The sequence below is a fragment of the Syngnathus typhle genome, linkage group LG17 (assembly GCF_033458585.1).
Source record: "Syngnathus typhle isolate RoL2023-S1 ecotype Sweden linkage group LG17, RoL_Styp_1.0, whole genome shotgun sequence".
Lineage (NCBI taxonomy): Eukaryota > Metazoa > Chordata > Actinopteri > Syngnathiformes > Syngnathidae > Syngnathus > Syngnathus typhle.
Genome location: NC_083754.1, coordinates 8,683,972 through 8,710,144, shown reverse-complemented (window position 1 = coordinate 8,710,144; position 26,173 = coordinate 8,683,972). Strand labels below are relative to the sequence as shown.

The window sequence follows — 26,173 nt, the reverse complement described above, 5'->3', positions numbered from 1 at the left end:
AGTTTTGTATCAAAACTCACAGGAAACATTCCTAAATGTTTGAATAGAATCTGAAGAGGATTAAGTTGCAGGATTAATAGAGTTCTGAGGGGAAAAAGTTGTATTTTTGAGTAAAAGTCAAAACAGTTGCGATAAAATCCTACTTTTTATTTAGTATATTTAGTAAAGTAGTTTTGTGTGCAGTGTCATGTCCACATGAGTCCATCTGTCTCTTTATGAGCTTTCTTTCTCTTTCTGGGCCAGGCTGGCGATGGCGTGGGCCAGGTTGTTGATGGCTTCAATCTTCCTCTCTTCGAGTGCTGTCTGCTGTGCCCACATCCTCAACTTCCTCTCCTGCAGCTCCATGTACAGCTGCAGGACGTCCTGCGGCGGCCTCGGACTACATGATGTTGAGGAAATCGCAGGGGGAGGCGACGGCAGAATGGGCGTGAATCTCTTGCTGCTTGCCTTGGTCTTGTCCATCTTGGAACCCCGTCCAGCCGGCGCGTCTTTCCCCAGGACTCGGTGCATGGCCCCAAAAAACTCCCAATGGACGGCAGCCTCCCCCAGCCTCTTGGCCCGCTCTGCGTTCTTTCTGTAGGTGGTCAGCATGTTCCTCCATTTCAGGTCGCACTCGTGGGCCTTGACATCCATGTTGGCTGCTCCCTTTTCCCTCAAACAGGCATTGACACCCTCGGCCACCGTCTCCCAAAGTTTCTTCTTCTTGCACACGGGCTGTTCAAAAGCCTGGTCCATTTCCAGGCGGGTGTTGACCAGATGCCACGTCGCCTGGAGGGTCCATATGAACTCTAAAAGGGGCAAGAAAATTGGAAATTAGTTTGACTTCCCTCGCCCCTGCCACTTCATCTAGTTGTTCCAATGGGGGTCCCCAAGGCATTCTCAGGCCCCGGGAAAAATGTTAAAAACCTTTTCTTCGTATTATATTTGGGTGGGAGGTGGGGGGGTATAGGATCCTGAACATAACTCATTTTGAATAATGTAGTAAATTTTTAAACGAGTTTTTTTTAATTAGGATAAATCAATCAACCAGCCCTAATATTTAATTTTTAAAAAGTTTTAATAGTATCATCATTTGTACCGTTGCGAAACCTAATATCAGTCATATCCAGTAATTTTGTTTTTCGCTTGCCCACTCCTCCTCCTCATCGATGCTTTGATGAAATAAAAACTTCAACAAGATACCAACCCGCTTTGGTTTCTTCGGCGTCCACCATGGACACTGCCGCTTCCTTCTCCTCCATTGCCTACCTTTGAATAACAATTGTTTCGGTTGTCTCCGTATTGTTGCAAAATCACAAGCTATTCGGTGAATGCGATGTCTCCATCGTGGAGATTAACAACACCTTGGTTATAATGTCCTTCTTGCATTGGACAATCCGGGTTTACGACGAAACACTTGGCAGCTCAGGGAAATGTAGTCTATTTTATTCCACACCCAGTGGAACTGAACCGCGTTATTCACATGAATAAAACTACAATCCCGGGAGGCCACGTACCGTATTGTGTTAGCGTTGCAACTCGGTTTGTAGTTTCGTCAAACTGTAAACGTACAATAGAAAGCGACCCGGCGTGAAAGTTGGACTACAACTCCCAGCATTTATTAAACCGAGTCCTCCTCCGCGCTCCCTGCTTCTTTCCCAGAGCGCCCCTGTTTTCTTGTTAGGCTAAAGATGGCGTTAGCGGCTAACACAGGCGTTTGCATTTTGTGTCACACAAACTATTTGGACAGTTGCGGCTCAGCCGCTAGTAATCATAGCTTTGCCTCGTCACTCGGTGTGTGAAAATATGTTACATTGGACAGACACGCGTCAGGGTGCCTGGAAAACGATTGGCTGGCCTTCAACACGACATAGGCCTGTTTTGCGGGGAGCGGAGGGAAAGCGATCGGAACTCTATTTTCCATCAGCAACCGCGGCATCAGGTGGTACAAGTTTTTTTTTCCTCTACCGCAGTATGTAGTTTTCCAGGCATGTCTTTTATTTAGTTTTTTGTTTTTTAAAATAATCTATGACCTCAGTCGAAGCATCAATGGACCTAAAAATGTAATGAAATGCTCTTTAAAGCCTCCAGACGGTGGTATGTGTTGTATGAATGAAATCTTAAACAAAAGTGACGCACAAAATTAAGCCGAGAAGCTACCTGTAAAAAGAACCATGACTGCTTTACCTATGCAATGTGGCCGAAAGGCTTCTCGAGCACCTTCTAGCAGGGAAGGTTCTCTGTCAGCGCCAGAGTCCTCCTTGACCTGGTGCTTGACCCACCTGAGTAAGCCCCCACCTGACTTTCAAAGTGAACTGGAAAAAAGGTTCAGATTCTCCCAGTGGCGAGCTTTGGTGGCCATCCGAACACAGCACATAAAGGGGGACAAGGCCGGCATCACCCGCTTTCGGACTCAGGGGGGACTGCAGCCCTTGCTGGACCTACTCGGCCACCCGGGGTGCTCCAGGAAGACTTTGGACCTGACCCTCAGCATCCTGGCCAACTGCTGCACTGAGCTGGAGACGCGCATTGAGGTGAGAGAAAGGAACCACTCACACTGCAATTATTTATACAGTTGCAAGAAAATGTTTTTGAACCCTCTGGTGTCACAGAAGAAGATGCTAATTTGTGCAGAAATTCAAGTCATCCCAAAGGGTTCCCATACATTTTCTTTTAACTGTATCTTTCTTTCAAACAATGAATCTTTATGAATTTCTAATGTAGGTTCGCAAGCTTGATGGAATAAATATAATTGGTGAGTTTCCTTTTTAGATATTTTCATGAAATGTTTTTGTGGTGTAAATCAGCACCTGTGCGTGTACTGTACACACTTCACGGCATCTTGACAAATGTCGTTGTTGCCTCAGTGGACGTGATGAAGAAGAACGTGGCCCAGGAGACCATCCAGAACCGAGCCGCACGGGCTTTGGGGAACCTGGCCATGGATTCTGAGAGTTCGGCGCTCATTCACTCAGCCAGTGAGTCCCTGAGTCCGCACGTTAGATATTGATGTCACATTAAGATGAAATCAGACATGTCAGGTCTCGCGATGCAATTGCCACATCGATGCTAGCGTCAGTAGCCTGTCTATGGCGTTTTACATAATGTTGTACTTTTTGCTGCTCAGGTGGCGTTCCTCTCCTCCTCATGTGCTTGTCTCTGTCATCCGCCCCATCGTCGCCCACCGCTGCGCCGCCCAAAGAGGCCTGCCCCAAACTGGAGTGCGCCCAGTCGGCCTCGCGGGCGCTCCTCTACCTCTCGGACACGCCCGCCAACCGCCTGTCTCTGCTCACTCAGGGCGCCCTCTCGGCACTTGCCCCTCTCATCGCTCCGGAGTACCCTCAAAACCTGCGGCGAGCGGCCCTCAGGACTCTCCACGAGCTCACCCGAGGCTGCGGTCCCGAATGTGCCAAGGAGGTGTCCCGCTCGGGGGTCTTGGCGCAGCTGGGCGTCATTGTGTCCGGAGAGGCCGAGAAGCCCTTGGAGGAGCTGGCTCTGAAGACTTTGGCCAACTTGTGCTCCCAAGGATGCCTTCGTCCCTTGGTGGGCTCCCTGGGGGTAATCCCCAAGTTCACGGCGGAGGCAAAGAAGGATCCCCTCAAGTCGGGGGTCTTCCTTAAGGCGCTGTGCCTCTGCTGCAAGGAGGCGGTCAATCGCGTCAAGGTGAAAGAGAGCGGCGGGCTGGAAGCACTGGTGGGCTTTCTGGCAGCGCACCCGGGTCACCCCCTAGCCCGGCTCGCCATTCTGGCCTGTGTGGACTTTGTCTTCGACGAGTCGGCCGTGGAGCAGCTGCAGGAGTTGGGGCTGGTCCCCCTGCTGGTGGCCCGGCTGGAGGAACTCAACACGGGTGAGGAGACGGACTCAGCCGGCACCTCGTCGGGTTCGTCTCATGGCGAGCTCCTGTCGTCGTCGTGTTTGGACTCATTCGACTTTGCGCCTTTCGAGGACTGCAAGAAAGAGGAGGTCAACAGGGAACAAGGCTCCTCAAGCTTTTTGAGTCTCAGGTGCGACACATCCCAGCACTGCATGTTTTTACACCAACATGGGTCCTCTAACATTTTTTTACATTCATTACGCAATTTACCCAAATTAGTCCATACTTTTTTTACACATTGTTTTTGCATCCAGGTCGTGGCTGCTGTCTGAGGGTATGATCTCCTCCGAAGAAGACTTGCTGGATTCCTCGAGCAGCGCAGATGGCGACTGGGCGGCATCGCCCCCTCAAAGCTCACCGAACCCCGAAAGCCCCGCCCCGCTTAAAACCTGCTCCTCTTTCAACGCCGCTACCTCAAAGAACGATGCTCCCAACTCCTCCTCGTCGCCGATGAAAGCCTGCGATCCGCCCCCCCGGACTCCCCCTGTCGTCTCGTCCTCCTCAAAAGCCGCCCACCCAGCCTCCCCTCCCAAGTTCTGTTCACCCCACAGAAGGCGGCAGCGGGCGTGCTTGACACTTTCCCCCACGGCGAAGCTCGCCGTCGACACGCCGCCATCGGTGCCTCGGCGCTTCGCTTACCAGCACCCGTACCACCCCGAACCCTGGACACCCGAGTCGCCCGTGCTTCTGTTGCTGTCGCGTTTCTCCCACGGCGCCGACCCCAGCCCCGCCCTGGTCACCTCTGGCGCCGTGCGGGGCCTGCTGCGATACCTCGGTCAGCACCGGGACCGCAGCAGCCGCTGCTTCCGCCTGCTGTGTCGCCTCACCTGCAACCCCAGCTGCCTCCAGGCGCTCCTCCGCACCGGAGCGGTGGCGCTCATCCACCACCACCTCTGCCAGAGGGACGGCGTGAAAGCCAAGGTTAAACAGCTCGGTAAGATATAGGTTGTGGAGCCAGCCATATTGGATGTGATGTCAAACTTTGTGGGCACGGTCCATACGACGTTGCGTAGTCCCCTGGAACACAACATTACCGGCTGACCCTATGTCCCCCCCCAATCTTGTCGGGAACACCGGGTTTGGTTGAACACGAGCAGTTTGCAACGTTGTGCTCTTTTGCGCAGGCGGGACTCTCCTCAACAATCTCCACATCCAATGCGAGTCGCCGTTTGGCGCGGGGGTTCTCGCACACGTCATGCTATCGGGCTCCGAGTCAGACCGAGTCAACTGCGCGCTGTCTCTGCCTTTAATTAGCAGGTGAGTCGGTCCTCTTTGAACCGCCAAAATGGCCGCTCCCAGGTTTGGCTTTCAGACATAACATTTCAAAATTAAATCAGTCAATTATTCGATTAGCATGACTTTATTTTTTACGTTCGGCCTTGGAATGAATTAAGACCCCCACAGTAATGGTGATTTCCTTTTTCTGTTAGCAACAAGCCCCTGTTGCGGAAACTCCTCCTGGACTCTGGTAGCCTTCTCTTGGCCCTACAGCCTCTCAGTTGCTGCGACGATAAGGACACCCACACCGCCGCTTGTAGACGTCTGCTTTCCACCTGGCCGGATGCCTCATTCCACTCGCTCTACTCCTCCCTCCTGATTGGCTGCCTGTCTTCCCTGGTGTCCAGTGTCCAACTGCTCCCTGATGCCGGACGCTTGATGAAACTCCGTCAAAGTGAATCAGCGGCACCCCCTCCCTCTAAGAAGCCCCGTCACGTTCGCGTCTGCCCGTACATCACATCCAACTTTGACCTCCTGCTGATTCTGGATGACGGGGCCGAGGTCCCGGCCAACAGGGAGGCCGTGGCAGGGTCTGGTTCTGAGTACTTCAGGGCTCTGCTGAAAGGCGGTTTCGACGAAGCCAAATCCAGACAAGCCATCCGCATTAAAGACGTGACCGAAGGCATGGTGGTACCGGTGCTGCACCACCTGCACGGGTGCCGGACGGCGGCATTGAGCCAGACGGAGGAGTGCCAGTTTTTGGACTCGTTGATACTCGAGGGGCTTGCTCGCTGCCAGTCGGAGGATTTGTCCTTCCAGAAATCTCCATTAGGTGAGACCTTGATAGGAGCGTGTCGATTCATGGCCACGGAGCTTCAAAGAGAAATGGAGGAGCTCTGTGTGGTTTGTCTTCTGTTGACCATGGTCGAGGATCATGCGGCAGGAGGAGAACAGGACAGCACTGAGGAGCACCTGGCCAGCAGGACGTCGGAGATGGACCTGACTTGCGTTCAACTGCAAATCGAGACTCTTTTAGAAAAGAGCATGAAGACAACGACATTCTTAAACAAAAAAGAGAGCAAAACCATCCCAGCAAGGAAAGTTGAGGCTATTTGTCAAATTCAAAGTTTGAAAACCTGCTCAGAAAAAGAGAGGTCAGAGTTGCAAAGCTCAGCTCGGAAAGCAGAAATTACGGACTCCCTTCAACCGACGGAGAAAGAACCAGAAAGGGGTACGCGAGGGGTCCTGTCTGCACTTTTGCCGCAGGTGTACTGCTTGGCGCAGCGCTACAATTACCCAGCGCTGCGTCGAGCCTGCCTGGCGTTGCTGCTGGGCTGTCGGGACGTGGGTCAGCAGCCACGCTTCTCAGCAGACGAGGCTGCGGACTGCCTGCGTGAGACCGCCAGGCAGGCTGACTGCGTTGACACGCTCAAGCAGGATCTTTGCGGTTTGGCTGCAGACGCGCTAAGCTGAGAACCCAAGAAAGATCGTATGCGTGTTTTTGTTTTCTTTTGGCGGGGACTGCATTCTTTTTTTCTTCCGTTTTCTTCTGCCACCTCATCAAGTATCACTGAAGATTCTTTGGGATATTGTGTGAAGTTTGGAAATCTGTAAGGATTTTAATGCTACCTCTTCACTCAATCCTTGGACATAATTATTACATAATTACATAATATGGACATTAATAATTTCATACATCATACTTCAGGATAGATTTTCTTTCATCAAAGGATAATTGTATATTTATATTATTTAGGATTAGTTATACCTTAAAATATGAGTAATGGGCAGTTAAAATTGTATGTAAATTTTATGGGGACACCTTGATGAATTCAAGGCTGTCTCATAATTGGCGATGACATACAGTGCTTCCGTTTGTTTTGGGATTTTGTTTTAATGAGGTAAAGGTCTGTTCCTTGCTTTTGTTTCAACTTGTTTTGCTGGAAGTACGAGGACAATCAATTTCATGTCTTCTTTATTTTGTACATAGTTATCATACGGAGATGGAGGTGTAGATTTCACCTGCACGAAATTCCGTGCCACTGAAATATAAAGATTTACGACACTTGCTATGCTGTGTTCTGTGTTTTATTTACTAAGACTAAGTAAATTGAATTAATTCCTGTGGACCAATAATTCAATACAAGGGATGCTAACTTGCCAGACTACATACGTCCACTGTTTTTTTTTGGTTTTGTTTTTTAAAATAAACTTTTGTTGGTTGTCTTTCTTACCGATAAAACTGATAATACTTAAATTAAAAATGTGTGGATTTTTTTTAATCCTGTTTTGAGGAAGCTATTTTAACACGTCAATTTAAATCAGAACATTTGAGCTCGATTTGTTTGCTTGAGCTCATCTCTGCACCACCTACATTAGCTCAGTAACAAAATGAATGTCACTATATTATCAACAAGACGAACTAATTGGTATTTTAAGAGTGTGTGGTGTATGTTTACAATTTAAGAATCCGTAGGCAATGTTCTAAAATAAGGTAATTTCATAAGCGGGCAACGCGGCGCCATCTTGGTAGAGGAATTCAACTTCATCTTTGCCGCCATCCTCCTCACCTGTCTGAATTGTAAGGCGTTGGTTCTTAAAAAGCTCATTAATGAAAGAAATATATAAAATAAAAAAAGCTTATTACAGTTTTTTTCCGTGTATAATGCGCCCCCATGTATAATACGCACCCTAAAGATGGCATGTTGATGCTGGGAAAAAGCCTGTACCCATGTATAATACGCACCCAATTTTTTTTTTTTTTTTGAAGTCCCAATGATCGTCGCAATGGGAGGCAATGGGTCCCATTTTTAGAGTCTTTGGTATGGTCTTAAATAGGCTGGATGTATTTTTTTTGTTGGCGTTGATTTCTCCGACTGCCCGTAAAGGCACCACCGCGCTCCGTGCGCACATGTGAAAAAGGCGTGCGGACGTGAAAAAGGCGGCTCTGTATGGGAGAGACGTTGAAGAGGAATAAAAACACCCTTGGAAACCAAAACTTGCCCCTCGTCGTGACTCGGAGCCGCAACAAATGTTTCGGATTTGTGTAGGGTACATTGTGACAGCAAACGAGCAGGTGATCGAGCAAGCGTCTGATACGAGAGCATTGCGTTCGTATGGAGCGTGTTTGAAGTGAACAGCAGAGAAGAAAGGAACAAGGCAAAGTGTTGTGAAATAAAATATTACCTGTAATACGGATTTAGGTAGAGAACTGAACTCTCGCTCTTTATATAGCTGACGTGTCTTGCGCATCCGTTCTGCGCATCTGTAATGGCGGCCTCCGTATGACGTCCGGTCCGGGATGGAGATTAAAAAACAAACAATATTTGACAATAACACACCATCAAGGATTTCACCATCGCATCAAACGATGTTTCGTCAATTATGAATTTTACTGACTAAGTGTGTTGGCCAGGATGGCTGAATGCGATGCGCGATTGACAACAAACAAGAAGAAAGGTGAGTTTTATTTCGGGGGAGATTTGTCATGTCTCGTCCCCAGTTTTGCTATGTGTCTAGGTTGCCATAGTTTCTGTTCGCGTCGCCCCTCTCTTCCTGTGTCACCTCAATCGATGTAACGTGTTTTGTATTTAAGTCCTGTCTGCCCCTCGCTCACCGTCGGATCATTGCATGTGTTACTGTCATGATGTCTGTTTGCTTTCTGTTCCTGTCTTTGGTAATGTCACCCTGTCTTTTTGTTCCACGACTTTGTCGGTCAGTCCTGTTGTTGGTTTTGTTGTACCATGACTTTCTCAAAAAAAAAATAATAATAATTTAAAAAAAAATTTGTACCCATGTATAATGCGCACCCCAGATTTTAGGACAATAAATTAGTTAAATTTCGCGCATTATACAAGGAAAAAAACGGTAATCGTCCCGTTAGCTTAGTGTCAGTAATTTGAGTAGTTCCAAACTTTTGACAACATTCAATGATTTGTCGTAGGGACGCCTGAGGAAACTTTCAGGCCTGTAACTAACCAGCTTTAGCTGAGTTGCTAATGTTAGCATAATGTTGTGAACACGACCCCAATATTATTTTTTAAACCTTAAGCCTGCTTTAAAAAAGCTGTTTTACATATCGCTTTTATTTCTTTGAGTCACAATATAGTTGGTAACTTGGTAGGATAAGTAATTATGCTGAGCAGCAGGTTACTTAGTGTGTCACCTGTGTCAAACTCAAGGCTCGGGGGGCCAGATACGGCCCGCCACATCATTTTATGTGGCCCGCGAAGACAAATTGTGCATCAAATTCGTGTGTCATAACTAGAATTTCAAATGGTGTTCACTTTTAATCATATCTGTTTTTTTTATGTTTGACCAGTTTTTACTCGTCTGTTTTGAAAACGAGTCAGTTGTCAGTTTGTTTTGTAGCTTTTACTGTATATAATATGAGCTGCTCATACATTTATTTGGGTCATAATGGCCCTCCGAAAGAAGCTATGACTACAATGCGGCTCGCGAAAAAAAATGACTTTGACACCCCTGGCAATGTTCAAGGAGTGTGTGCAGTGTTTAAAACAAATCATTTCCTGAAGAAAAATCTGAGAAATTTGAAATTAAACACATTTAAGCTGTGTTGTCTGTTTATTTCTGATCCAGCATGGTAATTTATAGTAAGTCTCAAAAATGTTTGACATAATTGCCTAAGATAGTGTTAAAAATACACAACCAACTATAGGTGCTTTTTTCAGTCTTTGTTAGTGCTCTATCTTGGTACTGCTGCCATGAAGAAATGATCTGACGCTTGAATTGGTGCATAGGATGATGTTTATTTCAGAGCAAGACATCACTGCATTGGCTGGAAGGCCCCTCAGTGATGGGAGCTCTCATAACCGTCGGGCAGAGCATTGGCATGAGAATTGTGAAACAGCGAGTGGTTGCCATCGCCCCATGGGAATTTCTGTTGGGAGACAGCGGTGAGTGATGTCTGAGTATTGCCATAAATCTCGACTTGGGCGCACAGCGATGCAATACAAATAATGCCGAGGGAGTGTCAAGGGGCCACTCACCTTGGTGCGGATGCGGAGGTGTTGGTAGGGCACAAATTCTGGCGGCTCGTGCGAGTGGGCCTGCATCTTCATGTAGCCGTTGGCCATGCACACGGCCACGCCGGGCAAGGCCAGCACGAAGGTCAGGATCTTCCAGGTCTTCGCTGTGGAAAGGTCGCCAGCATGAATGAAATCTTTTCACGGTGGTCCATGATGAATTCCATTTGAATGCCTGCCAGGGAGCAAGGACGCGTGTGCAGGCCGCCAGCTTTAAAGTTCCTCATTAGCTACAAGGTGCATTTCAGCATGAATGTGACTGTAAGTGGGGCTATCTATTGCTAGCGGCAGGTGAGTCACAATTCAAATGTGCCACAGATATTTTTTAACATTCTTTGACAGCAAGTGTCATTGTTGAAGGTGCGTCGGATATTGGGAAAAAGACAAAGCCAAGGAACCCGCTGAGGCTTTGAGGACATGCTTGTGTTCAAATTCTGATTTGGCGGCCTTTGTTTTTGTGAGTGTGAAGACGTTCTGACCTCCTCCCTCATGACTCGAATGCGACGCGGCGGCAAGCACCCGCCGAGCAACCGACAACGACATCTGTGGACAAACAGACCGCAGTTTGCAGGGTAGGACATGACAACACAGCTTTGTTTACTTCTGGGTCATGCAGACTCAAGAACAACAATTTTGTTCTCATTTCAAATATGCAGATGAGTAAGAGGGTTTTTTTTGTTTTGCTAAACTTACTGCTGATGTGTCAGTAGTCTTTATTTGCCTCACAGCGCGCCTGTTGCTGGCTTTACCTTTTGTCTCCTTCCTGTTTGTTTTGTCCTTCAGTCTGTCCTGAGCTGAACTCACTGCGGCAGGCTCCTCCCTACTCTCACTCTGTCGCCGTGCCAGGGAACTTTGAGTTTATATTAAACCCAGTGCAGCGGGCCCACCGATCCAGTATGTGCCCGAGAAGCAATGCGGGAGGCGTGTCTCGGCCTCAGGCCGCTTCATAAAAAGATCCACACGGTATCTCGGGTTTTTTAAATCTCACATGACTGCAAATCCTCGGCGAGATGCAAAGTCAGGCGCGTAGGTGAGAAAGTAAGTTTGTGGAAAAACGTTTAGTTACACTTGTGACACTTTGACTGGATTTTCACCACCTGGCCAAGTGCCCGATTGTCATTGCCAATCCCCGAAAAAGAAAATCAGACGCACACAAGTCCACACATCCAAGTTGAAACTGCTTCATGTGTGACATGTGCCCGTTCGCTTGAGGACAGTATAAAGACAGATGGCAGGAGTTTCCTGTCTGCATTTCAGTGTTGACGCTTTGCTTTTGTTGCCTGCACCTGGCCGCTTGCAAGAGCGCCTGATGTCATGCAAACAGTCAGTCCGCGGTGTTATTGTGGGAAGCAACGTAGCGGCCATCTCGGCACAGGCCCACCTTTCCGTGCGCTCCGACAGAAGGCAGCCGGCCTTTTATTGCCAAGCAAAGGTGGACAGACAGACAAATGTTTAGAGTGGAACGGACGGACGGTGATGTTTGGATCTCGTGTTCGCTACCTCCAAGGAAGACGATGCGGTGGTCCAAAGTCAGCTGGCCCCAAAAGAAATTAGGGTGCGTTCTTTTTTTGGCAGAACCGGCCTATACGATGTAAATGCTAGATAAAATATGAAATAAATGCCAGCACGGGCCTATGCTTCGTGTTCCTAGTCTCAACACTTGATCGCCACAACCTCTTGTTGCTATGGAAACTCTTACTATATGCTTTTTGGATAGATTGTCTTGGCATGGTCCTGTTCCCATCTTGTACACTGATGTGAGCCCACTGCCAAAACATTTGCAACTCACTTTTCATGCACTTCTGTGGAAGCAGGCTGAAGGTCCGGTCTATTTTGGGGCTGTCTTTTGTCGCCGTTTACTACCTCGCGTAGGAATCGAGCCAGATTTACAACTTCAGAAAGTTGGCTGTCTTAATGCTAACACACGACGCAAAAGCTAACAAATGGTTTAGCACTTTAATGTCCATGTAGTGGTATGGCCAGCGTGTAGATGACAACCGGTGGACACTGACGGTCAACCCATACGCAACATATGCAACCTGCAGTACCTTTGTTGTGAAATATAAAGCCAAAGACTCAATGTATTTCAATGTAAGCGTTGCCATGGAGACGGTGCTCGCCCAGCCAGGATGTGGCCTGCCCGTGCCAGCACCGAGGGTGGGTAGCGCTCGGAGGGAGGAGAAGGAGCGCAAATATAAGAGACGGCAGGAGATGCTCCATCCAGTCATCGATTCAACCCTCCTCCGTCATGTGGTGGCCGACTCTTCTTCACGCTTCGCTGCTCGTCTGCCTCGCCAGGCAAACTCTGCAAAGGGGTAAGCAAAAACTCATGAAATCTCACTGAAACTGTTGCAAAAATATTCATGTGTCTATATTTTATATTTTTTCATGGCGCTTGATATGGCTCCTCTTGATATTGTTAATAGATTTTTTTTTAATCTCACTGAGTCTTTTTCCTAGATGAATAAAGCTTAACAATATTTTTTTAAAAAATACTAAGATTCAACTGCACTTAACAATTCCCTATTACCCAGGTAAATAGTGGGATGATTTAGTTTCCAAAGCTGCCATGAATCGGCGCCTTCAGTGGCTGCTTCTCACCCGCCTGTTAAAAGTCGCTCCACCCTACTGCACTTTGAATCATTTAATATTGCTGCGATCAAAGCGTTGAGGAATAAAATTTGGCGGCCGCATGTGAGAAGAGGCTGCAGGCGCACACAGTCGCCTCTTGTAGTATTTTTTTTTAATAGTGATCTTCAATGAAAGGCATCTTTGGTCGTGATGATTCAGTATTTGAGGTCGAGTGTAAAGTGTTTGATGTGGTAATGTCTTCCCATTTCAGGGCTTAAAGCTCAGGGCATGTCTTGGAGGAGGATCATGCCAGCCAGAGGTGCGGGCAATCTTTAATTCTGTCTTTCTGTGTCTGTTTACTCAGAAGGGAGAAGAAGGGGGCAGTGTTTTTTTTATTTTTATTTGAGACCTGACGCTTTATTTGGTGCTGCTCTTTTATTTGGAGCAGAGTTCAGCAATTGTTTATAAAGTGGGATAAATAGTGAGGCATCTACCTCTGTTAAATGGATGAAGCAACATCTGGGGACTAAATATAGAAATCTTGTTTAAATGTCACTGTGCTAAACACTCGCATCTGCTCTTCAGGTGTCGGCATCGGAACCAAAGGCGGTGAGTGCTTTCTTGTGAGCAAACTATCATCTGTACACAATTCGAATTGTCATATTTTGATATTTTGTCGTAGTGAATGGGCCCCACGGAGCACTGGGGGGAAGATATGTCAACAAACCATTGAAGGCTGGAAGTAGGTCTCGTTGTCTTTGTGATTGGGGATGCTTTCTCCTTTAAGAATGTGCTTATCTGAGTGTTGGGCTTGCAAAAATGGTCAAACTCATGTTTGAATGCTCTTCTCTATTCAGTTGGCCATTATCCCGTTCACAGTTCACTGGGTGTTGGTAAGTTGTCGTTTCATGTTGAACTGAAATTCAAATAGAATGTCAATAGGTTGAAGAATGACATTTAGTTGTAATGAAATTGTTTTTTGGGAAAAATGGTTCACAATCCTTTGACACATCATCATCTACCTTGTATGGCACAAACAAGTTCTTCTTTTCTTAGGGGGCTACCAACCTCTTGGACGAGGGCTTGCACCTGGCCGAGTTCCTGCCTACGGAAACCACGGACTCTATGGTATGAAAGCAGTTCATTAGCAGAGCTCCTCGCCTCTCCTACTGACCGCAGATCTTTATCGCAGGTGGCAATCATGGTGCGGGCTTACCAATGGGGCTGGCACCCTCGAACGGCCTGGGCTTGGGCCACGGAGGCAAACACGGTAAGACGAGCCTTGGTGGAGGTCTCACAGCAATCTCCCGAGCGTCATCTATGGGCAAATGATGCGAAATGTAAAACATAAACAATGTTTGTGTGTTTTTACAGCTTATGGTATCGGTCCTGTTCCGGGTAAGCCGTTTTGATCACTTTTTTTTTTTTTTTAATTCATGCCCAACTGTTAATATTTTAACATTATTTCCAGGATTTGCTCCTTACGCCGGTATGGGCTACCCTGCCGTCCGACCAGGTACTAGAACCTCTTTGTTGAAACTCTGCTATGTTTTTTAAGATTTCTTGAGGTTTGCTGCAGAGTGATGGTTTTACTCTGGAAAGATGTTTTCAGTTTCATCTTGTATGCAAATGTATGCTTCTGAGTTGGTTTAACACAGCAACATGGAACATAAACATAGTTTCTCCAAAAGTTCTTTGGCAACGTGGATGCCGGTGGCTGCAAGGTGCATGTGATGCCCGGTGTTGTTTTGACGCCGTGGGATGAACACGTGTTGCATGATGGTATGTCCCCTGTCAGGTGTTTCTGCGCCACAATTGGGAGGATTGGAGGAGGCCACCCATGGCCGAGCCGCCCAGGATCACAAGAGAGCAAAAACTGGAGAACTTGCCGTCTTGTTTGGAGGACCGGAAGAAGCTGCCAGGGCCAAAATGGGGACTGGAATTGCCAAAGGTTTTGGACCTGAAGTGGTTTCAACTGGAAGTGGAGTCCAAATCCTAAACCCTAATACAAAGGTGTCGAACCTCGGACCCACCACAAGGGATTTTAGTCAGGCCGCCAGAGGTGCTCTTGATCCTCAGGTCCTCAATCACGGAGCCAGCCACCCACAGGCTGTTGGTAAAGATAAACTCCAAAAAGCAGCTTCTGCGGCTTCTCCGGCACAGAGCGCCCGAGGCCACGCTTCTTCTCATCCACAACGTCGGAAAAACAAAAACTGTGGCTCCCCATTTTTACCAAACAATCACCGTGAGCCATCCGGTTCTGACATGACGCAGAGATTAGCGCCTAATCTTGCTCCTCAAGTTCCAAGACCCGATCAGTATCGACTTCTATTGTCCCGTGACGGTCGCTTGCAAGCTCCCACATCCAGACTTGTTTTAGCTCCCCAACAGAAGAGTCCAGATGGGGCAAATGGACAAATCGGTGGCACTTTGGGCCAGCCAGTGTCAAATCCTCAAGCACAGGAAGTGCAGACAAATATACCTTTGTCTCCAGAGACACGTTTAAGTCTTGCCCGGCCAGAAGAAGAAGGTAAAAAAAAAAAACTTTCCATCATTCGGCGTGTCAGCAGGTCATTGAAAAGGATTGATCTTCCCGGGCCCTTGAATGAGGGACTTAATTCGTCCTGCTTTCAAAGGTCTTCACAATTCTAGTCAGCAAGCAATATTAAAGTATATTTTCTTTTGGGAAACGTCTGACGTATTTCAAAAGTATTACTGCCATGTTACTTCAAATTTAGTGTTCCAGCCACCACACGAAGCTTGTCACCTCAATCCAGCACAGTCCCTTGGCAAGGGACTACCACAAGGGGACGCCAAAGTGACATTTGAGGCTGTGCTTATTAAATTCGTACTTGGTTGCTACAAAGGGGCGCCAAAGTGACACTTCAGTTCATACAGTTTTTAATCCAATTCAAAATTAACTGATTTGACGTCCATGTGCAATATAAGGTTGAGATTGTGTCATCTACTTCTTTTGCTCTGATTTAGTTCATGGGAGGCCTTCATTTCTCTCAAAGTTGATGTGTTATTTCCACACATGCTGCTGGTTTGTCCATCTTTTGTGGTGTGCTCTTGTGTTCAGCTCGTTTTGTTCTATTCTTGCGCAGGTTACGTTGGTGGTGCGGGCAACTATCATGGAGGAAACCTGGCCCCGGGGGCTTACGGACCCGGTAATGCTGACCTACTAACACGGACAGGAACGTTAATTCCTTCTAAAGCAGCGTGAAGTGAACTGATGTCATGTTTATGCTTTAGGACAGGGAGGATACCTGGGAGCAGCTGGGAAACTTGGAGGTAAACTCGTCATCCTAAACCTGATGAGCCGTCATTAAATAACCCCAAATTTGTCTTCCAATTGTGTCAGTTCCGGCTGCTCCTGGCCAGGGAGGATACACAAAAGGCCCTGCGGGTGTATCGACAGGTCAGGATTTGCTTTGTTGTGAATGTATTTTGTGATTTATTTTTCTCTGCCAAGCAAATGTCGTGAGATTATGTTGAATCGCAGGTTATGCCAACGGTGCAGGAAGATACGCGGGTACTCTGGCCGGCAACGGCTTGGGTAAGAAACCAACAAATCATGGATGGACATCCGAATGTGTGCAAATGACTGCTATTTTTTGCCACATCTTTTGACAGGTTATGGAAACGGTTACGCCAACCCGTATGGTGATGGTAAGTACAGAACAAGTTTTATTCAGCTGACGGGGGGGGGATTTTAATATGCTCAATGTTGCAGCTCTGGGCACTGGAAGCTATGCCGGCCAGCCGCAGGTACCGTATGGTAAGACATGAAGCGGTCTGTCCCGCTGTGCAAGTATGAAGGCATAGACAGTATGTTGAAACCTTCTGTGTGTTACCAGGAGGACTAGACGCCGGACTGGAGCCAGCTGCCGGCAAATATGGTGAGAGTACTCCACTTGTTACCGTCACTGCGCCTCGTAATGAAAATGCCAACGCAAGTTTTTTTCTCGTCCTGCAGGGGGCGCCCCACCCGCAGCAGCATCTCAGGGCGCTTACGGCGGTGCTCCGGTTGCCCCCAGCAGACATGAAGGTCTGTTCGTTTTACTTTTGAACTCATTTGTTACTTTGCCACAACTATAACCACGAACACGTCGACCCCTTTAGGAGATGGCGGCTACCCGTACGCCGCCCAGCCCATCGGCCTCAGTGGAGATGGCAGCAGAAGTGCCGGCAAACACGGTGAGAACGAGTGATGGTCTCCTGGCGTGAAAAAATAACATTTTGACCAAGGTGACGTTTTGTGCACTTTCAGGTTCCACATTTGGAGCTCCACAAGCAGGTGACTTTTCTCACTTTTCTCTCACCCCAGCACACCAGGCCACTTGTTCTACATCTTGAACGCTGTAGTTTATATCAACTATATCACCAAGTGCTCTTCTTTTTATTTTTTTATCAAGGTTACATTCCACAGCAGCTAGGCCCGAGTCAAGATGCGCTGGGTAAGTGAGACACCAGTCCGACTTCCTCCTTCACAAGCAACTTCCTGCTTTTCTTGCAAAATGCCACAAGGCGCTCCTCAATGCGCCGTTAGTGTTGAAACTTTGTGAAGAGTAACCGATACGAAATATTATTCAAATGTTGATGATTTTTATGCCTTTTCTTTTTTGAACGCATCATTGGGGGCTTATTGAGTTGTTGTGAAGTGCCCCCAATACTTTTGTTTTATATTTTTAACTTTTTTTTTTTTTTTTTTTACTTTTCCAAACAATGTAAATTGGCCTTTTCACAGGCGCAAAAGCAGCCAAGTACGGTGCAGGAACTGGACCACTTGGAGGTGGATACAAAGGTGAGAATGAAGGTTCTTTGAAAATAAGACTAAAACCTCAATACAGGGGGCAAAAGTAAAAAATAAAGAGGGGCCCACAATTTTTCATTAGACCTACTGGGTGGCTACATAGAGCGCAAAATCTCAAAAAGATTTTTAAAGAAGAAAGCCCCCCCCCCAAAAAAGTCAAAATCTGCTCTCATAGTATAATTGTCCTGTTTGTGTCTCTTTAGGTTAACTGATGAAATGACCTGATGGCTTTCAAGTTGATTGTTTCTCATTCACTGATTTGTATTTTTTTTTTCAAGTTCCTTATATTTTTGTAATCTTTATACCTAACAGACCTTAAGGCTTGAAAGTGAACATGCCGCAATGAGTGGGATGATGTATTTTAAAATAAATATGGAAAACAGAACACATTGACTTTGTATTTATTCCAGCCGAGAGTGAATAAGGTTTCAGAGTACGCCGCTCATTTGTTCACAGGAAATATCACCACTTCCTCTCTCATGATGGAAGACATGAAGATGTCTTTTCCAAAGAACTCACAGCAGTCATTTAGCCAGTGACAAGTTGGGCAAATTGGTGAAACTCACTCAGACTTTTTTGGTTTCTCTAACTTGGTTGTAGGAAGCACATCAGCCTGACTCCGGTTTGTGGTTGGGCTCCGACTGTTCACGTAGACGCCCATCTTTTGCAGGATGGCTCGTGGAAGAGGGTGAGCGTGGCGGGATACATATGAGCTCATCAAACTTTGGCTCATGGGTGTGGCCTTGTAGTCGGTGCACCGGGTGCCACCAAGGCTGGGTGCACATTCCACTTCCCACTTGTAGAAAAAGCGTCCATGGGACATGGCGCACACGTCCGTCTTCACGCCCGCCGTCAGTACTTGCTCGCATTTTCCCAGAAGGTCGTTGTCCCAGCCGCTATCTTCATCCCAAACTTCAAATCGGACTTTTGGGGCCGCCGACAAGTCCTGAGTGCCCAGGTCCACGACGCTGTCCCAATGGGGGTTGTTGTTGTTGTAAATGACGCGCGAATACTGCACCTGCTTGTTGAAAATCACCTTGACGAAGCCGTCAGTGGCCGTGTTGTGATCGCCCCAAAGACCCTCGGCCCGTTGGACAGTGATGATGACCCGGGCCGTGCCCCTCTGGGTCGGGCAGCAGTCCGGGTTGACACCGCGTTCGTTATGGCACTGGCAGACGCAGGGGTCCCGCGAATTGCTTTTGACGCCGGCCTGGCAGCTCCCGCTGCAGTTCCTCAGCAGAGCCCGCTCCAGGATGTAGTGGCTTATGGCCAAGCGCAGGTTCTTCCGAACGTCAGTGTTAGTCGGCAGCAGCTCGTGCAGAGACTCTAGCGAATACGATATAATGTCCGGATAGCGAGGCAGCGTCTCGAGCCAGTCCTTGTAGGCGGATGGATCTTTCTCGGCAGAAAAGAGAAGGTCCATCTCCGTGGTGTGACCCCCCGTTATGAGTGTCATCCTGTCGGGAGAACCAATGTATCACATGATCAGGGTCGGGCTTTTCTTAGGGCTGCAAATACATGCAAAGTCGACTTCTATTTAGGAAAATAAAGGTTACGTGACGAGACTTCATTGGGCAGCCAAGATTGCACCTGTCATTAGTTTTACCGTCTTTCCAGCACCCAAACGTGCTTTTCGTACAAATATTGATTTTACTCCTGCAGTCAGTTATCAGTTATGATGCGTCAAGACTTGTGGAAGGAGCTACAGAATCTCTTTGTGGAGGAAAAACTCTGACCTGTCGTTAAAGAGGCTGGAGAAGGCCGCCTTGCTCTCCGTATTGTCTATGTCATTCTTGCAGTGTTTGCTCTGAACGTTTAAGGTGGCTTTAATGGTGGCCGAAGCTTCGGCCTCCAGGCACATGTTGACCTCGTCCACGTTGAGGCCCTGCAGGCTGGCCTGGCACTGCTTGATGCTGGTCACGGATTGAACCGAGCCTCCCAGTTTCACCTGGATTCAAAGAAAAAGGTTTGACTCTTGTTTTTTTAGCCATCCCGTTCCACTGAGTTGCTACCTTTGTGATGTAATGGGTGCCAAAGTTGTCGATCAGTCTGTAAAAACGTTGCTTGTATTGAGGGCTGAAGGTCTTTGGAAGCGCCTTCAACGCTTTTCGAAATTCACTGTGCAGTCGAGGCTTACTGGACACCCGGTAGCTTTAAATGCAAACAAAGAATCGTCTCAAAATATTGATTTAGGAAAACATCTGAACGAGTCTTGACTTTACCTGTAGTACTCGCAGGAGACTTGTTGGCTGGTGAAGCTGTACCTGTCACTCTTTGATTTCTCCATTGAGGACTTGGCCAGTTTGGACTCGCTGCCGGCCAGCGTGACTTTTGCCTCGTAGTCCTTAACACTCAAGTCCAGACCGGACTTCCAGTCGTTTTCCACGAGAGAGCTGACGGAGTTGACGAGAGACTCGCTGGAGCGGTAAACGGTGCTGGCCACCTTGTGGTTGCAGGACTGCTTTGGCCTCCAATCCACCACAGACAGTGGAAGTTTCTGCTTTACCTTCTCCAGGAACAGGTTGCTACACAGGGTGCAGCTTTTGTCTTTGCGTTTCCACGAATTCATGTCCAGAACAAAAGCTCCCTTGCGCCTCAACTCGGTTATGTCGAAGCCTTCCCCGGCCAGATTGGTACCTGGAGCCATGTCAGCCTGCAGACACTCCTTGGGGGAGCCCGCTGTGCAGAACTGGTGTGTGCGCTGAGGCAGGAACAGCGCGACGACAGTGCACATATACAACAGAATCATGTTGCGCTTGTCTCACCTTTGTTGTTTTGTGGTGCTACAAGTCCGAGCTGTATAGAAGATGGATGCTGCATCAAACTGTGCAATCGCGCCTGACCTCGTTGTTTTAAATCCAAATACAGTGGTGGGGGGTCGGGGGCGGTTGATAGCGGTCTTGAAACAGGTCGTTGGTTTGACACTTTTTGATGGGGGGGACCGCGGTATGTGTGCAGGGGGCTGGCGTTCCCGTCAACACAGAAAAAAAATGGTGATCATTGTTTTCCAAAGTAAATGTCAATCTTGTCAAATGGATTTCTTTTAATGAAACAAATAAAAAACAGTACTTGGACCATATCAAGTTAAACAACCCAAATCAATTAATTGATTATCAAAATAGTTGATTAATTTGAATAAATGCAAAATTCATTTTGATGTCTTTTTCAGACCATCAGCATTCAGCGGCACCCTTCTGTGGACATGTGGTCTTGTTACTCAGAATGAGAATGTTGTTTTAATCTTGTTTCATTTTAATTTTTTTCCGACCGCAGCCTGTGGGTAACACAGATGACACCCCTTCATTCTCACACAAGCAAACGTCCTTCATCCGGCTCAGGTCGGTGATGTGTGATGAGGAAACAGCAGAGTGGGGTGAGAGGTGGAGTGATACATCCGCAACCTCAGAGCTGCTCTACCATTAGACGATTACACTGCGTCACCCGCCCGTGCTGCCTCAGAGGCCCTCTCACTTTACAAGCGTCAATATAAACCATGCAGTATTATATTTTGATCATGAATATAATGCAATCATTGGGATGGTGGGTTTCCCTATTGGCTAATTACAGTGGTACCTCTACTTACGAACTTAATTGGATAGAAGCAAAGTTTTCCCTTGGAATCAGTATAAGAGCAAATAAGCGTGCTGGACTATCCCAAAGGTCACACTTTTTTTCCCCCTATTACTTTGTGTAAAACACACGGAAAACCAAAACAGCAGTTTTATTGTTGCTTTTTCAAACCTTTATAACAAAAACTAAATGCCACTTTATTCTTGACCTCCTGACTTTGCTTAGGGAAGTTGAAATGTGTTCTTACTAAAATAATACCCCCGAGAAGACAGAAAAAGTCAGGCTAATACATTATTGTATGCTTCCACGCACTCCTTGCAATATGCCCGCTCACGTACTCTACATTTTGGTGAAATTAGTGTTTTCCGACTGTGTGAGTGGTCATTGAACGCACCTCACGCAAAACGCAGGTGAGAACTTAAAAAAAAGCAACCGAGCTTCTAAAGATGAAAATTGACAAATACTTCATGTTTTTTTTGTTTTTTTTTTATTTATTTTTTTATAAAGACAAGCTGGTACTAGTCTGCCGCACGGCAACAGTTTCCGCCTTCCACTGAGTGCGTGCGCGCTCCTGCCACAGGGGATACCAACTTTGCCACAAGACTGGCCATACTCGTCGCTCGACAATACGCATGCGTTCGTCATGCTCCTTTATGATTTCGCGTTTCATATCAATACAGTAATTGTACTTGTACTTGGAACTTTTGAATTAGAGGCATTTACTTGTTGGCCTGTGCTGTACCGATTACAATTAGTTTTTTTACGTCGGAAGGTCACTTAAAGGCAGAGCTCATCTTCATCCTTGAAATGTCCTTTGTTGTGTCTGCGTGAATTTGTTGATGTTTTGTGTCATTCACAAGCGCCAGCGGGGAGCACATGTAAGACGTCCTGCTGTGATAAAGGGCAACAAGGACTCTTCAATAATGAGGTAATGTAGAGTAGGAGGCGAACGGAAATGTCAAGGCGGTTGTAGTAATCCACGATAGACCGGAATGTGTGAAACGCGGCCTCCAAAATAAAGTTTATCTTATTGGTTTGCTTGACGTATCCTGGTCAGATTTATACGCAGTCGTTTTCGCGGATTATATGACCTTTTATTTTAGAATTTCTGAGCGTTTTGAAGTCATTGAATCACGATTGTGTTGCCTTTACTTCAACGGGTGTTTTATTTTGGAATATAAAACACAAGTAAATCGTTTGAGCTCGACGGCGTATGACCTTTTATGCCGAAGCGTTGCAGCGGATTCAAGGCCGCCTTGCGGGAGACTCCACAGCCTCCCCATTCAGATAAAAAAAGAAAGAGAAGAAATAAAAAGGCAAGAAAGGCTTCCATCAACATGATGGACATCTTCCGAGTAGAGAACGGGAGAAGCAGCGTCAGGACGGCGGCAGCCCGCCCGCCGGCATAGCCCAGCCGGCCGGCGTTGGTAGCTCTAATTTCAGCTCCGAGATTCGCTCGTATTTCCCGGTCAGATTTTCGAGGCAGCGCCGGGGCGGAGCAGCCAAGTGCCTCCATACAGTCGGCATGCTAACGCCGTGAGCGGGGCTGCGGATCGAGCCCAGACGGCATCACACCCCGGAGCCGCATGGACGCGCGCCCGCAGCATCTGTGCCCGTGACGCGGCCGGGATGCTAGCAACGAGGAAGTGTCTGTGACATGAAGGCTGTTGACTAATGTCATATGGGTGCGACGCTGACTTTGTCCCCATGACTGGCCGTGCGGCGCCCCAGTCCGGCGGATGACACTCAGCCAGGTAGCGGCGGGCCCGGCTCGGGGCCGCCTTCCCCGGCTGCGCGAGTAGACAGACTGAGAGTGGAGCAGAAGCCAGCCAGCGCATTTGGAAATGGTGTCCCACAAGGTTCTCGTGGCCGTCCTCTTGCTCAACGTCTACATCGGCGTGCAGTCCGTCCCGTGCTTGTTCGGTGGCGCGCTGCTGTTGGTGGTGTTCGCCTTGGCCTTCTTAAATGGACCGCGGCTGCTGGACTGGGCGAGCTCGCCCCCGCACCTGCAGTTCAACAAGTATGTTCTGACCGGGTACCGGCCCGTCTCCTCGGTGCAGGACTGCATCAGGAGTCTCTTCTACCTGCACAACGAGCTGGGAAACATCTACACTCATGGTGAGCGCACAAGCACACACGCACTCATTGACAGACTGTCGGTTTGCAAAGAGGTACCGTACCGTACTGTACAGTACTTTCCTGGTAAATTCCCATGGCAAGATAAGAGGAGTGGTGGTGGAAGTTTTCCAAACTATAAACTTTAATTTTTGGTAAAACTAGATTTTTTTTTTTTTTTTGCACAATCGTTTTATCTTATTTGCTGACTGTTCGTGATCGCGTAAAAGACTGCAAGACCAAGTGTTCACGAAATTATCTGAAATCAGTTGTCTTTCATTCGATTATTTTTCAATTTCTTTCAACTCTAATGGTGCTGTTTGCAATACTTTTTACATTTGGGAACGTGATCTGATGGAAGTTTTCGCGCCTAACCGGTTTGTTTGCATGCTCCTCCCCAATGACTTCAGGCATCCCTCTGGTGTGCTTCCTGGTGCTGCTGCCACTCAACATCCCCTGGTCGCAGATCAGCGTGACGTGGCTGGGCGTGGTGCACTTCCTGGCCTGCCTGTCGCCCCAGCTGGGTTCGGTGCTGTACCACCTCTTCATGAACCATGAAGGCGGCGAGCCTGTCTACCACACTCTCCTCAAGCTGGACGTGTGCGGCATTTGCATGATCAACACGCTGGGTAGGCAACGCTGCACAAGCCAAACCGCACCCAAAACAAATCTTCACATGGCAGGCCTGTACTGGCAAGTTTAACCGATGCGTCAGTTCGAAGTTTAACTGTGCGGGCTTGCCGTTTCAGGGGCGCTGCCGATCCTGTACAGCACCCTGCTGTGCTACCCACTGATCCGCACGGCGGCGTTGTCCGTCTACATCTTGCTATCCAGCTACGGCATCTACTGTGCGGTGACGGCGCGCAGCAGCGTGCGGCGCCTGCGCTCCTTCGCCTGGCAGGCACTCTTCCGCTTCTCCTTCTTCGTGCTTCGCTGGGTGGGCGTGGGCGGCGGCAGCCCTACCTCGCTGCGCCAATTCCTCACCATGGACGCACTGGCCGTGCTGGGCGGCGTCATCAACATTGCTCGCATCCCCGAGCGCTTCCGCCCGGGCCTTTTTGACTACTGGTGTAACAGCCACCAGATCATGCACGTGCTGGTGGTGGGCTCCATCCTCTACCTGCACTGGGGCGTCCTGGACGACCTGCTGTGGATCAACAGCTACAACTGTCCCTCTGACTGAGGCCAACTTCACGAATGTTGTCGCCCCTTTTACATAAGCGTGCATATCAGTGACATCACTGCACGCACTTTGATTTTAACGTTAGCGCGTTGAAAGAATCCACACAGCACAGTGACGTCACATCGTTGCGTTTACGACTACTAGAGTACTTGACGTCTCCAAATGGGACAAAATGCAATTTCCCATCTTCCCCACCAAGTGGCGCCACTACAGCGGCACTGGTGCAAAGTCCAATTCGGGCGCTGCGTCTGACTTTCCTGAGTGGAGTTGAAGTTTACCACTGTTAAATAGTGACAAAAGAAAAACCAGTACCAATTTGCATTGCAAATGCCATTGGTGGCGTTGCTTAAAGCAGCCGATTAGGATTTTCATCCTTTTCTATATCTTTTTTTTTTTTAACGTTCTCTTGACTGTCATACAAGTGTAAAAAAATATTAAGTGTACCGCTGTTAAATAGTTCAAAAGAAGAAAACACTCCCAACTTGGAGGATTCCTGTCACCAATGCAATTGAAGCTGTTAAAAGTAACTTAGAAAAACGGCAAATAAGGGTTTTCATACTTTTCAGTATTTTAGCTTTTTTTTATTTAAACACTTTTGATTGTCAGATAAGTGTTTAAAAACAAGATATCAGCTCCAATTTGGGGAATATTTGGGAATATATGCCTGATTTTTAAAGCCACTTTTAAAAGTTTAGAAATGCGTCAACTGGAGAAAATTGTCAAAATGCGGCTCAGGTTGCTCCTTTAGGAATGATTGTGACCAGAATTAAAAGAAAACTGCAAAATTAGGGTTTCAAATAAAAGATTCCGCGCTTTAGTCCGGATAAAGATCCACAACCTCGCTAAAAAAATGCAGCGTAGAGCAGGATGTGTTTTTTTTTGTACTGGTCTTGCTAGTGTTTCATGTTGTTTGGGATGTAGTGACATCGGCAAAACCAGTACCAAAACCTTGTTGCCCTGTGCTGTTTTTTTTTTTATTTTACAAAATGATTGTAATGTTGTTTGTTTTTAGTGCACAGTTTGTTACACTGGAGCCACTTCCCTGCACTTTTGTTTTGGGATGTACGTAGAGTACATACTCGCCCAAAAAGTCACCTTTCGTTTTTGTATGACACATGTCTCACTTTGCCAAATTAGCACGCAAACGTTAACGTTTGATTTGTCGCCACTGCATGAGAGTGTTAGCTACCGGTTAGCCTCGACTTTCATTTCTTCGCTCTCAAAGAGCTCAGAGTCCATCGACCTAAAGGAAATATATCATGTATGTAGATTATGTATACATCCGAGCGAGCAGTCCCACTTTTAGCGAGAAAATGGACGCTTGTGCGAGTAAATCTATGCATAAGTCAACAACAGGGAACATGGACGCACGCTCTGTTCTTTCCCGCCTCTCAGGGTGCCGTAACGGTAGCGGAAGGCCATGCCGAGGCATCTGTCTGGTGAAATCATTGACTCTTGTGCCATGTCGTTTGGCAAAGCGAAACCCGTCCACAAAATGGCCTTCGGACGGCACCGCGACCCAACTGAGTTGTGCTTTTTAAAGATATAATCGGAATATATCACAGGTGTCGACTAGCCTGTTAGTTTCTCAAGGGAAATGCTCTGTAGTGATCCGAGTCTGGACATGATGGACTACAGAGGAGCTCAAGGTTGTGCCGTTTCGTGGTCTGAGGGGAGTGTCGCGCCTACAAACTGTCTCTGCTCTGGTCTCGATTGTGCAATAAACGGAAGTTTATATTTGTAAATATTTGCTGATGTCTTCTATTCAGAGACTCCCGTTTCTTTCATCAGTGTGAAATGTC

At 47.5% G+C, this 26,173-nt stretch overlaps 6 protein-coding genes across 10 annotated transcripts; 3 read left to right on the top strand and 3 right to left on the bottom strand.

Annotated features, from left to right (window-relative positions):
• Positions 1-126: 126 nt before the first annotated feature.
• Positions 127-1,657, bottom strand: si:dkey-66i24.7 (uncharacterized). Of its 2 annotated transcripts, none has more exons than XM_061303554.1 (2): positions 1,187-1,657; positions 127-788 (listed from the first exon to the last, which is right to left on the bottom strand). In XM_061303554.1, exons 1-2 carry the CDS (start codon positions 1,239-1,241, stop codon positions 214-216), a joined length of 630 nt encoding a protein of 209 aa, XP_061159538.1. In that variant the 5' UTR covers positions 1,242-1,657; the 3' UTR covers positions 127-213. The 2 variants fall into 2 exon arrangements, with proteins under 2 accessions (XP_061159538.1, XP_061159540.1); XM_061303556.1 differs by having other exon boundaries at positions 1,249-1,657.
• On the top strand, positions 1,617-7,141 carry armc5 (armadillo repeat containing 5). Of its 2 annotated transcripts, XM_061303552.1 has the most exons (7): positions 1,617-2,513; positions 2,704-2,734; positions 2,847-2,957; positions 3,107-3,983; positions 4,108-4,787; positions 4,978-5,110; positions 5,284-7,141. In XM_061303552.1, the coding sequence occupies exons 1-7, from the start codon at positions 2,154-2,156 to the stop codon at positions 6,542-6,544; spliced, it is 3,453 nt and encodes a 1,150-aa protein (XP_061159536.1). In that variant the 5' UTR covers positions 1,617-2,153; the 3' UTR covers positions 6,545-7,141. The 2 variants fall into 2 exon arrangements, with proteins under 2 accessions (XP_061159536.1, XP_061159537.1); XM_061303553.1 differs by lacking the exon at positions 2,704-2,734 and having other exon boundaries at positions 2,373-2,513.
• Positions 7,142-9,820: 2,679 nt separating this feature from the next.
• Positions 9,821-10,988, bottom strand: LOC133170528 (cytochrome c oxidase subunit 6A, mitochondrial). 2 transcript variants are annotated; one of them, XM_061303516.1, is made up of 4 exons: positions 10,866-10,988; positions 10,596-10,659; positions 10,081-10,223; positions 9,821-9,971 (listed from the first exon to the last, which is right to left on the bottom strand). In XM_061303516.1, the coding sequence occupies exons 2-4, from the start codon at positions 10,657-10,659 to the stop codon at positions 9,882-9,884; spliced, it is 297 nt and encodes a 98-aa protein (XP_061159500.1). In that variant the 5' UTR covers positions 10,866-10,988; the 3' UTR covers positions 9,821-9,881. The 2 variants fall into 2 exon arrangements, with proteins under 2 accessions (XP_061159500.1, XP_061159498.1); XM_061303514.1 differs by having other exon boundaries at positions 10,810-10,960.
• A 62-nt stretch (positions 10,989-11,050) lies between these two features.
• LOC133170521 (spidroin-2) lies at positions 11,051-17,888 on the top strand. Of its 2 annotated transcripts, XM_061303505.1 has the most exons (23): positions 11,051-12,431; positions 12,959-13,006; positions 13,273-13,296; positions 13,370-13,429; positions 13,545-13,580; positions 13,744-13,815; positions 13,880-13,957; positions 14,062-14,085; positions 14,159-14,203; positions 14,486-15,217; positions 15,795-15,857; positions 15,943-15,981; positions 16,052-16,108; positions 16,193-16,246; positions 16,324-16,359; positions 16,424-16,468; positions 16,548-16,589; positions 16,667-16,738; positions 16,813-16,887; positions 16,961-16,987; positions 17,106-17,147; positions 17,438-17,494; positions 17,707-17,888. In XM_061303505.1, the coding sequence occupies exons 1-23, from the start codon at positions 12,365-12,367 to the stop codon at positions 17,709-17,711; spliced, it is 1,800 nt and encodes a 599-aa protein (XP_061159489.1). In that variant the 5' UTR covers positions 11,051-12,364; the 3' UTR covers positions 17,712-17,888. The 2 variants fall into 2 exon arrangements, with proteins under 2 accessions (XP_061159489.1, XP_061159490.1); XM_061303506.1 differs by lacking the exon at positions 14,486-15,217 and having other exon boundaries at positions 11,524-12,431.
• Positions 17,889-20,691, bottom strand: LOC133170522 (perforin-1-like). Its single transcript, XM_061303507.1, has 4 exons — positions 19,726-20,691; positions 19,516-19,654; positions 19,240-19,451; positions 17,889-18,960 (listed from the first exon to the last, which is right to left on the bottom strand). The coding sequence occupies exons 1-4, from the start codon at positions 20,250-20,252 to the stop codon at positions 18,066-18,068; spliced, it is 1,773 nt and encodes a 590-aa protein (XP_061159491.1). The 5' UTR covers positions 20,253-20,691; the 3' UTR covers positions 17,889-18,065.
• An 838-nt stretch (positions 20,692-21,529) lies between these two features.
• paqr4a (progestin and adipoQ receptor family member IVa) lies at positions 21,530-26,116 on the top strand. Its single transcript, XM_061303512.1, has 3 exons — positions 21,530-23,191; positions 23,599-23,817; positions 23,938-26,116. The coding sequence occupies exons 1-3, from the start codon at positions 22,918-22,920 to the stop codon at positions 24,369-24,371; spliced, it is 927 nt and encodes a 308-aa protein (XP_061159496.1). The 5' UTR covers positions 21,530-22,917; the 3' UTR covers positions 24,372-26,116.
• Positions 26,117-26,173: the final 57 nt, after the last annotated feature.